This window comes from Chenopodium quinoa, unplaced genomic scaffold, assembly GCF_001683475.1.
Source record: "Chenopodium quinoa cultivar QQ74 unplaced genomic scaffold, ASM168347v1, whole genome shotgun sequence".
NCBI classification, from domain to species: domain Eukaryota; kingdom Viridiplantae; phylum Streptophyta; class Magnoliopsida; order Caryophyllales; family Amaranthaceae; genus Chenopodium; species Chenopodium quinoa.
The window spans coordinates 1,037,638-1,055,459 of NW_018744240.1; the positions used below are offsets into that span (position 1 = coordinate 1,037,638).

Sequence of the window (17,822 nt, forward strand, 5' to 3'; positions counted from 1 at the left end):
GAGTATTATTAACAAATAATAGAATCGATGTTTTGAAGAATTGCAGTTATTAAATGTCCAGATCTCCAATCCATATATATAGTTATGAGTTGAGTATAAAAGCATGATTAATCAATAGATAAGATGGTAAGACTTCTAATGCATATTTTTGTGGTTGTGAGTTCAAATATCATGATAGACATGTTCCATTAGAATATGCTCATAGATGAAAAAGATGACATGGCGAGGGTGCCACGTGGCACATAAACTTATTTATAAACGTTTTTTAATAGATAAGTATAAATATAGATGTATACTTAAGATATTAATGTTTTTTTTTATACAAATGTATAATCTATCTATACTTAGTATTTAAAAACACAAACCACAAATTACCCATATACATGTCACCACAAATCACTCATATGCCACATGTCACCTCTCTTAATCTTTCCATTTTATATTCCTTTTTGATATAAAACTTAAAATAAAAAAATTATATAATGTTAAAGTCTTAATGCATTCTGTAACTAGCAAATTTAAGTAAGAAAATGAAGTGTTTCGTTTCCACCATAATAAAATAAGCTAAACTAATTAGTACACATTAATAAACATACGAAGTACAATAACAATTGTCTTTTCATCTCCTAAAAAATAACTTAAACTAATATGTCATTTTATATCCCACAATATTCATGTATATATACCTAACTAAATTCCTTCATCTTCTTCCACAATTCCACCTTCACTCTCTCTTTCTTTTAACTTTTAGCAATTAACTTTATTCACCTCAATGGTCATGAAACAATTACTTCGTATTTTACATCAAAAGTTTTAACTATTGAAAAGCATACCTACACATAAAAATGACCTAAGTAACAACTCGTGCATCAAACGAGCCAACAGGCTAGAGACCTATTCGATAATTAAAATAAAAAATTAAATAAATACTCGTATTAATGTATTATCAATATCATGGGCATGCCCAGCAAACCCATAAATAGCAGCTCATTCAAAAGTTAATTTCATAATCCGCGGTCTTAAATATGGCTACGCGTTCTTTATGGGGAGTTGCGGCCAAATTTATGGCGGTCGGCACCGCCGTCGCGGGCGGAAATGCCGGCGCCACCATTTTAACTTCCGACTATCCTCCGGTGACGTTTAAACTGTGGACCAATGGCCCTGTACGCCTCTTTCGCGACGCTTTCACCGCCGCTAGTATCGCCTTCGGTACTCTTCTTATCTTCTATAATTCTTATAGATTTGGTGTTTTGATTTGGGGAGGGATTTCAATTAGGGTTAGGGTTTCAGTATGCTGTGTAATGAGGTCAAATTTGTGGATGTTTGTTTTGGTTTGATGGAAATTGATAGAAGTTTGTTGTTGAATTTTGACGTTTTTAAGTGATTTTGGGTGAGTTGAAGTTTAATTTTGATGAATTTGTGTAGTAGTTGGCAATTGCGTCAATGATTAGATGAATGTTTCATTAACCTAATTCTTGTGTGTATACTATTATCTGTATTATTTTTAGTATGTTACAATTCACCTCAAATAATACCCTTGTTGGATTTGATTCTCATTTTGGACCAAATTATGCAAATTTTTTTCATAAGATGACCGTATATGATACTTTTGAATGCGCTGAGTAACATAGTACTTAACAATGGAATGTTTAAAGAGTTGGATCTTTGATATCAGATTAGGATACCAAAATGGCGAATGAATTACAAATGGTATGAAGGTGTTTCTTTTAGATGAATAATAAGGACTAGGTTTTTGATAAATGGAGAATAGTTAAAATTTTATGCAGGTAGCTGCAGAAATTTTGTTTCTTGGTGCATAGTGGCCTTGTTTGGAGTGATGTCCTAGGAACTATTGCAACTCCAACAGTATGTTAAATTAGTCACTTGTTAGCCCATCAGTGAACTAGATGTTTGAGATTGCAATATGTGCCAAAGAACAAATCTTATGTCCATTGATTAATTCTTAACATATAATTACCCTAGCATTAAACCTTATGTTTGAGAGTGCAGCAAAAGTTTTGGTGCTTCTTGTTGTTCTTATTTCTTTTCCCAAACTGCACACATATTACTATATCTCCTAGCTTGGCACTAGTGTTAAACAAATTGTCTTTTGTTTGTGGTAGGAGTCATGCTGTAATGAAGGCCATTTTCCCAAGGTGTTTACGTAGAGTTGCCTTTATATTAGGATTCAAATCTGTGCCCTTTTGTTGATATAATCATTTTGTTGGGTAATCTTTTTTACTTGATTACTTGACAGATATGTAATTAATAAATACACAAGGCCTTATTCTTGAGTTTTTATCTCTTTACCTATGCCTTGAGAATGGTCATACTAAACTATATGGTCTCATACTTCATATGTATCTAAACTTTAAAATAATTGGAAATATTTTGTGTACATGTCTGACATCTTTTTGCATGGATCAGATTATGAATAATCTCTGCTGGGATTACCAGAAGGGAGCACTGAGTATTCAAAAATGAAACATGAAGTTCATCTTAGAAGTGCTCTTAAGCTCCACGATCTATGCTTCAGAAATGGAGAATATATATTAAGCTTGGTCAACATATTGGTCAATTGGTACTCTCTCTAACTAGCATTTATGAACCGATTGCAAACTGAATTTGCTGTGATAAATTTGAAGCTTTGGCATGAGTGTCTCTAATAGATCTGTTAGAGGGCATGTATGGATTTTTGTTTGCTTCTACATATTTGATGCTGTTTTTTATCATCTCTGATTCAGGAATATCTAGTGCCGGAAGAGTATGTAAAAACAATGAGGGAGTCTATGCTGAATAAATGTCCGGTTTCATCATATGATCAAGTGTGTGATTTTATAAAGAAGGAGCTTGGAGGGATGCCAAATGAAGTATGTTCATCTCCCCCCTCACCCCCCCCCCCAATATTGCTTGTGAAATTGTGTATCTCCTTTCTTGAATCCATAACTTACTTCTTTACTTTAATCTCTTCTTTTATGTTATGCTCTGCGTTAGTTTCTCAGCAAACAAATGGATAGTTCTCAAATATTTTAGAACATGAGAGAAAAAACACCATTTAAAAACTATAAAACTTCTAGTGTTAGAGTAGGGTGCCAGTGGAGAAAAAGAACACTTAGAAACTATAAGCTTCCACTTTTTTGTTCTCTAACCTTAGTTGGGCCTCTCTTTATAAAGGCTTCAAAATTGTTTTTGTGTTTATAGGAATGATAGTGTTCCACTTGAAACATCCATATTGGCCTATGGACCAGCTGGTCCAGTCAATGCGATGGGATGGTAGGCAGGTTAATGCCCTCCTGATGGACCCACCTCTCCCTTAGTGACATCCAAATCAAGGCTGTGCTGCCTTGGGGGGGGGGGGGGGAGGGGGGGAAGTTCAGAGAGCTTTTTTTTTTTTTTTTTTTCTTTTTTTTTTCTCCTTCTCCTGGCCAGGAAATAGGGCAAGTTGATGCCCTCAAGCCCCCAGAAGAGAGTTGATGCCCTGGTAACTGGTGCTCAAATTTTGCTTTGTTATGTGCAGATTTTTGCCAAATTTGATCCTGTTCCCATAGCAAGCGCTTCCCTTGCACAAGTTCATGTTGCACAGCTGCATAATGGCCAAAAAGTCGCTGTGAAGGTTACAATTTCTGTATTATTAATGTAAATAAGATTATAGATTGTACACAATGTGGATTTTAAGTGCTGAGCCTAGAATTTCCTTTCCTCTTCTACATTTCCCTGCTACTTTCTAATATCCAGGTACAGTATGCTCACATGACTGATACTGCGGCTGCAGATTATGCAACAGTGGAGCTGATTGTAAACACTCTTCATCGGTTGTTTCCCAATTTTGATTATAGGTACTTTGAAGTATTGCACTTTTGCTTACAGGTTAATATTCAAAGTGCATAATTACCCAAACTTAAATTCCTGTTATGATGCCATGCTAAGGTAATTTCTCTAAACATGATGAGAGCCAAGGTCACTGGACTAGTGCATCATAAAAAAAGTTGAAAATTTTATATCCTTGAACTACACACACTGCTCTAATGTGCCAAATCTCTTGTCGTATATAGGTGGTTGGTCGCTGAAGTTCGAGAAAGCTTGCCTAAGGTATGTTGTAAAACTTAAATATAATTAGAGAAGCAGAAATTAAAGATGTTGGGGAGAGACCCAATGAGAAAGCTTTTGTAATAGGAAGGGTGACACGTGCAACTTTCTGGAACTGAATGTGCATTATTTTTGAGCTCTATGTTTATCGTTTGCTTATCTTTTGCTGAACCAAAACTACATCTATGGAAAAAAGATTTGCCTTGATTAAAATAACAGTGCACATTCTTTTAAATAAAGTTGCACGTGTTATTAAATTCTAAAAGTTGCAGCTAATAAAACATGCACTCTGTTAAGAAAAAAAAAGGCAAAAAAGTCTTAGCTCCTTCTCATTTGACCTTAAATCACTTCTTTGACTCTTTTATCTGGCTTATATGCATCTACTTGGTAGCTTGGTGCTGATATGACTATTTACTCCCTATAAGTCTATGAGACTTCATTATTGACTGTTCTGGATTTCATGTATATGTTTCTTTGCCAAATGACTCATCAGATGGGCATTTATAATTGTAGCACATGGATTAAACTAGTCTTCCATGATTTATCATGAAAAGAACAAGATTACGTGACTAAATTCCCTGCTTTTCCCTTTATTAATGATAGTTAAACGACCACTCTCTCTGTCCTCAAATAATTGTCCATTTATGCTTGGGCACGCATGTTAAGAAAATATAATAGGGGAGTGATTAAATGTGTGTGTGTGAGATAGATAGATAGAGAGAAAGAGAGAGAGAGAAGGTTATGTGACTGAATTCCCTGCTCCGTCCTCGATAATTGTCTTTTTATGCTTGGGAACGCATATCAATCAATCAATCAAAGCCTTAATCCTATAAGTGGGGTCGGCTACATGAACCAAAAGTGATTATTCCGTATAGTCATCCACAAAAATCTTTTTCCTTCGCCCCTTGCGACCAAATACCTCATTCTCAAGCAAATCCATATGCTTCATATCCTTCCTAACTCCTTCCAACCAAGTTATTTTCGGTCCTCCTCTACCTCGTTTAACCTCTCCATGATCCCACTTTTCCACTCTTCATACTGGTGCACCTAGGATTTTCTGTCTTACATGCCCGAACCAACGCATGTGATTTTCCCTTAGTTTGTCTGCAATGCCCACGACACCCACTTTCTTGCGAATGGTACGCATACTAAGTGTATTTAGTAGGGGATTCATTAAATAAGTAGGGGGCCATATCACTGGAGTTTTGGTGGGGTAAATATCCTATTCAAGGTAATTGAATAATTGTTGGGGGTTGACAAAGATTGGGGACTGACCAAGCTTCTAATTTGAGGAGATGGGTTTATAAGGTGGAGTGAGCAAGGGCATGATTGAAAAAACTACTTAATTTACTCTGACATTATAACCTTTACCGTAAGTCCGTAAGGCACGAAAGGTCATCAATACGAGTATATGATGTGAGGATGGAAGGAGTAATGTTTTGTTACAAGATATCATTATTTGATTAAGGCTGTACCTTTGCTTTATCAATATGCTAATTCTGGTGTTCTTCATTCTGAAAAAGCTAATTCTGTGTATGTAGTTTTATCTGTTTTTGTTGGTCACATCTGAAGAATTCTGTGATTCCGCCCTTTGCTCTATCTTCTTTCTTAATGGTTGTATGCTGATTCGTTGTTGTAACTAAATTCTAAGTCATGGGAAATCAAATGAAAATTTATTGATATTAGTAATCATTGGTGTTTGTCACTTTGTCTTTCTTTATACCTGGGACACCTTTCTGGCTTTCCATATTATGTTGGATTCTTTCTGCCTGAAGACAATGATGAAAATTTCTGAATTTTGCTGTCCCAAAGCATGATTGAAATTTGAAATTTCACAGAAATAAAGTAAATGCAATGAATGATGCTTTCTTACCTTTCACGCAATTTCTGTTAGGATTTTGGAGGGAGTGTTAAAAATAAATGCACTGAGTTTTATTAACGTACATTAGGGTCGATCTACCTTTGTGGTTGAGAATTCTGTAATAATAGTCTCACAGATCCGAGTCTTCTGACCAGGCTTTTGGTCTACTATTAAGTTGGGGCTCGCAGAGCATGCAGCTAAGAAACCTAGATCTGTTTTCATTGGATTGGTATCTAGTAATAGATTTGAAGCAGTTCTAGTATCTAGATTTCTTGAGTTAACTCCTGTAGAAGATACTGATTAAGGTATTCAAGAGTAGAAATATTTTTTTTTGGATTTGATGTATTGTCATGACTTATCTAGCCTTTATCTTCCAGTTGTCTTACATATTTGGTTTATTATTTAATATCATTTAAACTATGTGTATGTGATTTAAATGCTCAAGTAATTGGATTTTATTTATTAGATGCAAGGGCCTGATATAATTATCGTTGTTGTGGCTATCAGGAACTAAACTTCTTGGTGGAGGCACAGAACAGTCAAAGATGTTTGCATAATTTTCAGAAACTATCACCACATATATCAGACAGTATATACGTTCCATTGGTCTACTGGAACAAGAGTACCAAAAAATTGCTAACTATGGAGTATATAGATGGTGTTCAAATTGATGATGTGAAGGGCATTCGGAAAATGGGAATTCTACCATACGATGTTTCCAGACTGGTAATTTTCCTTATTTTGCTGCACTTGATAGCTTGTCATGGTTTTGGTATAGCTTAGCATACCATGGCTTGGTCCTGGCATTACATGACCTCTGATTCTGATTTTATTTTATTATTTTTTTTTTAATTTTTTTTATTTTATATAAATGTTCTTCCCCACTTTAATCCCAATAATATCCACTTTGCAAATTTTTTGGAGTTGGATAACTAGTTTGACAGGGGTTCATATAAAGTATTCCGATAGTTTATTTTGTTACATTGAACCTTCATTTGTACATTTTTTGAAATCCTTTTGTCCAAAATTTGTATTTCTGCCTTCAGTATTGTCTAATAAGGTTGATGATTTGTAATTGATTGTAGATTAGCGAGGCTTTTGCAGAGATGATTTACAAACATGGATTTGTGCACTGTGATCCACATGCAGCCAACTTGATAGTTCGCCCATTGCCTTCAGGCAAAAGAAATATATTAGGTAACTTTTGTCCATGTACTTTTGCATTGCACAAAATATTGTGTCTAAGATTGGTCTATCCAGGAAAGATGGTAATACCAAATTCAAATCTTATATGATATACGCTCATGTTCCGTCAAAAACCATTTTCCTAATCAAGGAAAGTCACCCCATATCTCAAAAAGGTATCCTAGTATTATTATCAACATGGTTCCATAAGGCCCCGTTTTGGATACTTTCACTAAGCCTTCACTATGAACAATTGAACACAACCAAAATCAACAATGATAATGGTGGGTGTAACACCAATATAAACAACCTATGCATCGACAAAGGCAGTGATGGATCTTGAAAGTTTTTCTTTTAGGGGCCAATAATTTCTTATATAATTTTACGTCTAAAACAACAATATAATAAAATAAGCGTACGAAAGTTATTCACAAATTTAATAATACATACCAAAGTTATTCACAAATTTAATACTATCATTAATGTAATATAGAATAATATCATTAATGTAACAGTTAAAAAAAAATTGAAACTGATAATTACTGATGTTTGTTTTTAGCCTTTTAATTGTACTCCCTTGGAATAAGTGCATATATACTTTAGTTCATTAAATTGGTGGTTTGATGGCAGAATGGATAACAAGGGAGAGAGGGCGGGCTTTGTGGGTAGTGGGGTTGTCAGTGTTTTGTTGGGAATTGGGGTAGTACTCCTATTTATTTGACTTGCTTTCTTAGATAAATAGTGTGTATTTTATGGGCCTTTAAGCCTTTTCATATTCAATTTTTTTTCCTAAACCTATCAGGGGCCAAGCCCCATTGAGCCTCTTCAATGATCCGCCCCTGGACAAAGGTGGGTGCGTAATGAAGGATTCTTGACACCTTAGTAAGACCTAGGATGCCTAGTTGCGATTGAAACCATCCACTACAACATATTTTCTAAATAACCATTTAATTGAATCAAATTCAGTCTCGAGACTTTAGAGGCTTATTGATGAGTCTATTATGGACCTTATGGTTTCAAGGCAACTTTTATGACCATGAGAAACAACCCCCATTCCCACCATAGTTTTTGAAAAACTTCCTGAAATATGTCTGAAAGCATGGGTTGACCTTTACTTTTGGAAATTTCCGACAATTTTGTACCCGAAAAGGAAAGAAGACCATATATTCTATGGACCCCACTAAACCTCAAGAGCCCACTGGTGTTTGGAACCGTCTACTTTGTCTTTTAGTGTTAAATTATCCAATTACGAGCACACCTCCGATTAAGCCGACTACATACATACATATATGGTTCCAAACAATCTTTTATGAATCCGAGATGCATCCCTTTCGATTTCATGAGTTTTCTACATCGGATCCTAAAATCTCTGAAAAATGATCTGAAAGCGTGGATTATAGCCTACGATTCCGAAGAATTTCGACTTTTTTTTACCTGAGGTCATGGTGCTTCCCATGGACCCCATGAGGCCCCGGGTGACCATATGGGTGATTATAATTGTCCAATTTGCCTCTTAACTATTTATTAAATCAATCATGGACATGCCTCTTGTTATTGACTTAAGAACACCACAAACATTAATGTGACCAACTTGTGGGCGTATATGGGAAATCATGGATGACCTCGAAATTTATCCCTCAGCACCACTTGAATCAACAAAATTTCGAAATAATCATATAATTAAACTACAATCATTCTCAAAACATAAACCTATTAGAGGTCTGTAATGATTCTAAACCAACTTTTATGACCCAGATGCATATATTTGAGCTTAAACTGAATTTTCAATTAAAAGTTCATATTAATCAAAAGAAAAGCATATGGATTAGGACAATCTAATGACGAATCAAGTTAATTAAACACGGCTAACGAGCTGAGGACTATTTCCAATTCACAAATCAATAATAACTATATACTAAAAGCGAATCAGAAATGATACATGTCAATTTCTATTAAAAAAATTTCCCGCCTTTTTTTTTTCTTTTCTTTTCTTTTTTTGATTTATTTTGGTCAAATCTTCCTAACATAAACTATAATAATAATATTTTCCTTTCTACATTAATTACAAGGTAATATATTAGAATATATTATTATCCAAAATTTCTCCAACTTTATTAGTTTTGTAGAAATAAAGACTATTTCTGTTAATAAACAAGAAAAATAATTTAGTAACAAATATAAACGTATATACTTTGTTTTCCTACTCTTAAAAGTCATACTAATAATATCATGTGTCAAGATTTTGTACAAAAACTTACCACCAATTTTGTTTTCAACTAAAAATTATAAAATACAATACATAATCTTAACTTAGCAATCAAAAATATGTAATTAGATATAAATTTAAATTTTCCTCCCCTACTTCAATATGAAAAATAATATTATGTTTGTATGCAGCCTCCATATATCGTTTTCCTACAAAAAGTAAATGAATGTTATTAATTTTTTTCTTAAAAAAAAAATCATATATTTACTAAATATCACAAAGTAAAATAAAATAGATAAATTTGCATAAAACGTTATGTCAATCAAAGACCGACAACAAATTAGGAACGAAGGTAATATGTATATCCATATATGAGCATATTGTAGTATTGTACTGGTAGTTATCTAAAATCTTCTTTTTTTTCATACATGGAGTAGTATAACACCTTACATTCCATAATTTTCTTTCGTTTTTATATTTATAAAGTCTTATGCAATAATTTAATAACTTTGACTAATTTAATATGAGCATAAAGTAAAATTCAAGTTATTTTGTTTCAAGTAAAAAATAATATTTTGGTAAATTATTGTTAAAATAAATAACATAATTGCTATAAAATTTAATAAAACCGTGTGTGTACGTTATTTTATTGTAAAACAGGTTAAAGTTATCGTAAAAGTATTTAAAGTTACTCTTTATAATACAAAAGTTAATTAATATTTTTTTAATAATAAATATTATCTAACAAATAATTTATATGTATTAGATTAATTATATTAGCTTTTATATTATGTTATCATGAATCTATAAGAAATTACACAAAAGTAAAATTCAAACTAATAACAAATTAAAAGCTATCCTTTAAGTGGTTAAAGTTACCATAAAAAATAGTTAAAGTTACCCTCAAATTTACCGTCTAATAATAAAATTAACGTACACCTGCCTTACTCAAGATTTACTGTTTCCAATTTTTCATCTAAGTCAATTCCGTTACGTTACCATGTTTGTTTTTTTTTTTTTGGCAATATTCTTGTTTGGTCAATATATACTTTTTCTTGCAATATTTTTATACGACTATTTTTATACCCAAAAAATAACAAAAACACATGTGCTATACACTTTTATTTTATTATTATTATTATTATTATTATTATTATTATTTATTTATACATTAATAGCGATCTAAATTCACAATTAACTTTGAATCATCTCCTTCTTGTGAATTGTATGCTTGAAAGTAACTTATGTTTTAATACCAATATATATAATTAGCACTTTATTCCACAAAATTAGGATCGTATACTAAAGGTCCGGTATATATATCTATCACTTCTCGTTGAATTTATTGGCATGTAGAATCTCCTATTATTATATACTTCAAATCAAGTGCATATTTGATATAAAAAGAAATGTTTAAAAAAATTAATTTCTATAAAATCAAAGTAGTGGACTACTATAAATGAGCACTCATACTTTACATTGTAAGATATAAGATGTGAAGAATTATTTATAAATAAAGTGAAACAATGGATCGGACATCAAGTATAAAATATACTCCCTCCGTTCCATAATATATGAGATGTTGAACTTTTTTTCACTATTCATGCATTAGGTTTGACTATAATTTTTTATTAACATAATAAAATAAAAAAATTATCATAAAATATGTTGTTAGATAAGTTTATATAAAGTTTCATAATATAATTTTTAAAATAATTTTCATTAATATGTAATTGTATGAAAATAAAGTCAAAGTAGTGCATTGACATGTGTGCAATGTTTGACTGTGTCATGTATTATAGGACAAAGAGAGTAATAATGAATTATTTATTACGTGAGTTGATCAGTTCGGATCGAAATATATATTTAGGTTTATTATCTATATACTCCGTAGTAATTTATCCTTATTTCATTTAGGTTATTTCCATTCGTTAGTATTACATTATGAAATTATAGAGTAATGTAATCCGAGTATGTACTATTTGGATCGGATAATCAAATATGGATCGCATATCACTAGTTGATCTTAAGAAGATTAAAATTTAAAAAATTGGTCAATGTTTACTAGCACAGGCAAAAAAAAGGTGTTAACTGTATGGGTGTTGGAAGGCAAAGTATAAGGTGATATAGACTTAGCTTTTACAAGCAAGATACACGTAATAAAGAAGGTTACAACATGCAGTTTTCTAAAGGTTTTCACCACTTAAATGTTGCGGTATTGACCTTAAACGGGAAGGTTCACCTTATCCTTAATTGCTACCTGAGTCATCTATCAATTTTTTTTGTTTTTTTTTAATTATTATACTACTAGATAGTAAGTAGTCACTGTTAATTTGGATATATAGGTTTATTGTGTGTCAACGAGGTCAAATATTTGCACCCGAGGTTCGTACGTTATGGTAATTCCTCTTTTCAAAGTTTAATCTAGTTAGGTCAAAAGCAGATTTTATTGACTACTTATAAGCCATCATGTCGTTATTATTGCATGTTAATCAAAAGGTGGCTAGCCATATGTAAATATTGTACCTTGTAGTAGAGTGGTCGTTGGATAAGTCTTATGATCTTATTGATTTCAAAATTGCTTTTCATTAAAAAAAATTAAACCTAGAGATGAGAACATAGATAATCTGAGAAGTAAACTTCAATGTGTCAAATTATAAGATAGGATAATTTAACTTCTTAATTAATTTCATAGCGACGTCAAACACACATATTGACATTTATTCAACTGTCTTGACACTATTTAGTCTATAAAACGATAATTCAACAAAAGTAGAATTATAGTATAACACTATAATAATTCATACATTATAGTATATTGTTTTCTTGCTAGTGCTTTTGCATCACGCTGTACCAAATTAATTAATTGCCCAACCCAATTACATCAGTTAAGAACAAGATCATCGTCTATTGGTCGTCGTACGATAAAATGATTTGCATGGCCACCCTTCAATTAACTTCACCAACTTGTTCATAAACTAATTTGCATGGACATCCTTTAACTTCATCAACTTGTTATTTTGTTAAATTAAAGACTTATAATAATAATAATAATAATCTGATTTGCATGGCCATCCTTTAAAGAGTTTAAACTAACTCATACATTAAAATTTAATGTATATAAATTAATCATACATGTTACGTACCAAATTGTATAAAATGATAAAAGACAACAAATAGTTTGAGTACAATCCAAAATTCAATTCATATATAACCAACCTGAATTATCTTTGTTACTCTATATAAACTAGGCAACAAAATGTCGGCTAAATTAAAGGTTATGCCTACTTATTAAATTAGCTAGCTTAGTAGATATTACTCCGTATCTTATTTGTCAAAAACCATATGCTTAGGTATAATTAATTTTCACATAAATCAACTAAATTGCATGGCAAAGCAAATTTTACCCACATGCATGCATGCAAATGGAAGACAAAAAAGTAAATCCACATGCATAGCAATATCTTGATAAGGGCAAAAATTAAAGGCATTTTTATTACATGCATACATCATCTTAGCTAAAAAAAATATATAAATATATTCATTTACTCTATAAAATTAAAAATAAGATTTTTTTTTTTTCATATAGATATTTAATTTGCGGCTTGCATTATACCAAAGTACCTCATCTGTTTATGTCATTGGTTTTCATTTTGACCTACTTCAACTTCTTAATACTACTTTTTTCTGTTGCCCTACTTTCTCATCGTCAGTTAGATTGAATCTATGCAACTACCACTTTTGGCCGTAGGAAAACAAAATCATTAAGAAACATAGTAAATGACCTGGCCTTTCGATGGATAATTTTGACCTTTGTAGTAAACAAAAGAATTGTTTTTGTAATTACTTATATTTACTCGACTGACTCAACGAGCTTAAAAAAAAATACAAAGGGTGGCTATATACATAAATTTTTAGATGGATCATAGTGCAGCTAGCTTAGTTGGATCATACATGCTTTAGATGAGCCATTTATAAGTTTGTATTTGCAGGGTATATCTGGTTGATCCTAAGTATACTCGTACAGTCGTACTTAGGTGTACATAATAAATCTATACTGCATGTAAGCTAGATTATATTCAAAAGAATTAGGGGTTAATGTTTTAAACTCCAACTTGAATGCTAGTGACGCAGATCTTTAATAAAGAGGGTTGAAGACTTAAGAGAATGCAAAGATAAGGGCATGCAAAAAATGGCAAAAGGAAGAGAATGATGCTATGCTTACTACAAAGCATAAAAGCTTTATTTACAAACAGGATCTTATCTACTCTCACTTTACACGCCATTTTAGACACCATCCTAGCTGGCTGCCTAGCTCCTTACAAAAAACATTGGTTGTTAAATTTCAATGGGGTCAAAGATAATTTTATTTGTGAAAAAAGTACAATTTTTTAGTCACCTTATTGATATGTAGTTTGAAATGTTTGATAAGGTGAAAGTTTAATGTATTCATTTGTTAAAGTTTGACATCATTATTTGCCAAACTCATCATTATGAGATTGATTACTTAATGTTGGGAGGTTTGAACCTTATTAACTTTGATCAATAATCCGTAATAAAAGTGTATATTAGGCAATTGTTTATTTCATATGTAAATCTATAGGAACATATATAGTACACGTTGTAAATTTAAGTTAAAATATTATGACATTGTTTTAATTTATATGTTAACCAAATATAAGCACTTGTACATTTGGGAAATGATCCAAAAATTTGATAAAAATGATTTAGAAATTAAATAGAATCTCTATAAATCTATTGGAAATAGATCGATTTTCATAGAATCTCGAAAACATCTTAATTTTTAAGGTGTGATCTTCAACATGTACCATATCTTCCCCATTTTTGTTATTTATGATGATATTAAGAGCGCTAGGGAGGCTTTTTAATGTTTGTTTATTTTCTCATGTTAAGAGAGCATGTAACACCGTTGCTTTCTCTAAAAAAAAAAAAAACGGTTGCTCACCTTGTAGCAAGGTGGGATACGGATGTGAATTCTGAGTATGTACGTTTAGATTCATTTCCACAAAGTATCACTACTTTGGCGGAATTGGATATTTCATAATGAATATATGCTCTACTTTCCTTTTAAAAAAAAAAGCTAAACGACCATGCATTCATGGACCCAAATTTAGATCAGAGCATATTAGTTTAAATTTTGTTCATTATTGTTGTTTGGCTAACTTGGTTTAATTTAGATGTTTATTGTATTGAAAGTTGGGGATCGCATTTGGCTTGATCTTACCATGGGAGAACTCTTTAATTTATTACATTTTGCATTAGGGTTCAAAAACAAATTAAAGTTCTAGTCACTAGAACAAAAATCATTATCCATATTGGGAAGATGAGCATTCAAGTTGTTATTATTAGAATTAAATTCCAATTGTTCCATTTAAAAGTAATAATATGTTATCTTTATCAATAAGAAGAAGAAAAAATGGGCAAAATCGAGCAATTTCTGGGAATGTAGCATGGTGCCCACAATATCACTACTAAAGTACTTTTGTAATTTGCACATTGTTAAATTAACTAATTAATCCTCATTCCTATAAATAAAAATGGCAATTTTATTTGACTTTTAGTAGTTGATTCCATTTTTCATAAAGGTGTCGCTCGAAGATTATGATTATGGATAAAAATCGACATAATCTAACTTTAAATCGTAATTTATGTTGCAATGCGTACTTTAAGCATGGATTTGTTTGTCGTTTAACACTAACTAGCACTTTGTTTTCTGTTTACACCATATTTACAGATTAAACAACTTGATAAAAAAATGTCCTTTAGCAATAGTAGTATTAATCCGAATACGAACAATTAATTAAAGTTATTCATTTCACAAATTGAGTGATACCGTTTCACCGTAAGTCCACTACCCAAACAATACATAACAGAGTATAATTCCAAAAACTTATATCTAAATATCAAAAGTCGAAATGTAAAAAAAAACCTATATGATATAATTTATATATGTATATATAAGTCTAATCGTGAGTCCAGATTCGTACAATATTTTCTCCGTGCTAATATTATGATGCAAATATTAAATTGATTAAAGTTCTACCCTTTCACAGACATGCCCATACATAATAATAGGGTGATGACATGTATTTTGACAAAGATAATTGCATTGTCAATGCCCGATATAATGTCAAAAAAACGTACGCTTATACATAGCCAATCAATGCTTCGATAATCCACGCAATTAACAACCCATGCAGTGTATTGTCCATTTTTGTCTAAGATTTTCATTTACATAAGAATATACTATTTCTTTTTTCTTAATGAAAACTAGCTCTTATTGTATTAGCAATATGAAGGAAAAAAAAAAAAAAGGAAATCCGATACATGTTTTGGTTACAAAACCCTAAAATACACTTGGCATACTTAGATACATCTGAGTTTATGATAAAGTTTAAGGTAAATTAACCAATTATTATCGACTATTAGCCCGTTGATGCTTTGGATGATTTAGAAGTTGATAAAGTTAAGGGACATGGATCGTGCATGCATGTATAGTTAAGCCATAGACATGAAAGGGTAGTTTGTGATAAGATATAGTTAATCCAGCTAACATGCCACTAATTCACTTTAGCTTTGTAGCTTCAAATACATATACTTCGTATTAAGCATAACATATGCGCGAGACGTAAAATACATATGCAAGCGGCTGTTTTTTATTATCCATGCATGCAAATGTGCTCCTAAAAGTGGAAACTTATATGAAATATTATGTCTAAAGCTTATAATTGACAACTCAAGAAGACTAGTCTTGTCCTACAAATTTTCTTTTTATCTGTAAGATTTGGGCCTCTTGTTAAGCTACTTCTTCCAAATAAGCTCAGATTGTCCAATACAAGTACGTAGAGCCAGAGTAATATTCGCTACTCTCCAAATTAAATCACTAAATTTTATTTACATCAAATTATTGGTTTATATAGCCGACCCCATCATTCTATGAAAAAATGTTATGATATTGTTGTAGTATAGTATAAATATTTAAACCCAAAAATATAGCAGTAATGAGGTCTTGTTTGGTTGACATTATAAATGGGGGAATTAAAAATTTATGAGAAGTGATAATATGGGTAGTTGTATGGTTGATATAAAAAAGCAAAAATGGGGGAAGTGGGAATTCACGGGAATTTCAATTTCCCACAAAACATGGGAAGTAAATTCCCAAGCCCCCCAGGTAAACCAAAATTCATGGGAATTTCAATATCCCTTATTGCCAACCAAACACATTTAAGAAATTCCTAGGAATTTCATTAAGGAATTAACTTCCCATGAAGTATAAATTTCTATGGGAATTAAATTCCCACATCAACCAAACAACACCTGAGTTAATTTAATGACTAATGAGCAATGTGTGATGTACCTAACTACGCCTGCACTAGACCACAATTTTACATCAAATTTGTTGGTATTATCTCTGTTTCAAAAAGCTTTACTCTTAACATTTATAACTCCAATTTGACCAACAATTGTAATTTTTATACAAGCGAAGGTTAGTATATATTCACGTGCGATCTTGTTAGCTTTGTCATAATATGTATTTTTGAAATATCAAATTTTTATAAATTACAATATATAATTAAATATATTAATGGTTAAAATTATACATTGATGTATAAATACATAAAACTCTCATAAACGGGATAATTTAAAAGAGCATGAAATCAAACAGTGTGCTCCTATTGCGAGGGTCCGGTGTCCGGAATTATACGGTTGGAAAATCCTAAAGTTGTGCGGCATTGGCTGCCTTACTATTAGCGAGAGCAACTTGTCTAAACTTGTATCACAAACAACAAAAGATTATATTAGGGGTCCAACTTAGGATGACTCGTCATATAAATTCAATCATGTGGTTTCGATATGCTTGTCAATTTAGACCTTAAGTTACTGCTAAGGAAACATTCTATTTTTTATATTTTAATTTTTTCATATAATATACTATGAAAGATATAAGACTTGTAACCCTACCTTTGATTTTGATATATTATCCATGTATACTCAACTGCATGAAATTATAATTTCCCTAGTAGTTGCTTTAGTTGCCTTTAATTTTAAAATTTTTTGATGGCCACGTTTCCGTTGATATTAGAGTGAGATCTCAAAATTTAAATGCGTAACGTAGTTAGATCAAATAATACATAGCCTAATAGCCTATATATATACATACTCCACTCCATACAGCATAATTTAGTTTATGTACACTTATCGACCCAAGTCAACATAATATAAATTACCTGCTACATACGTAATTGATCAAGGTCAATATCAAATGTGCATTTTTCGAGTTTAATATTCGGGATATGTACTTGTAAAAATTGAGGGACTGCAAATTGAAATTTAGTAAATTAAAACCATGCATGTTTCATATATCTTCAAAATACACCACCCTACCATTTCATTATGAGATGATACTTTGCTCCCTTCACCCTGTTCAAAAATTAGCATTAGCATACATTATTTATTTAAAAC

The 17,822-nt window shown here is 31.6% G+C and overlaps 1 protein-coding gene across 1 annotated transcript; it reads left to right on the forward strand.

Moving 5' to 3' along the window:
* The first annotated feature begins 1,018 nt into the window (after positions 1–1,018).
* Positions 1,019–9,408, forward strand: LOC110694713 (putative ABC1 protein At2g40090). Its single transcript, XM_021871885.1, has 8 exons — positions 1,019–1,209; positions 2,428–2,581; positions 2,745–2,870; positions 3,518–3,613; positions 3,736–3,836; positions 4,053–4,089; positions 6,455–6,673; positions 7,033–9,408. Exons 2-8 carry the CDS (start codon positions 2,528–2,530, stop codon positions 7,240–7,242), a joined length of 843 nt encoding a protein of 280 aa, XP_021727577.1. The 5' UTR covers positions 1,019–1,209; positions 2,428–2,527; the 3' UTR covers positions 7,243–9,408.
* The last annotated feature ends 8,414 nt before the right edge of the window (positions 9,409–17,822 follow it).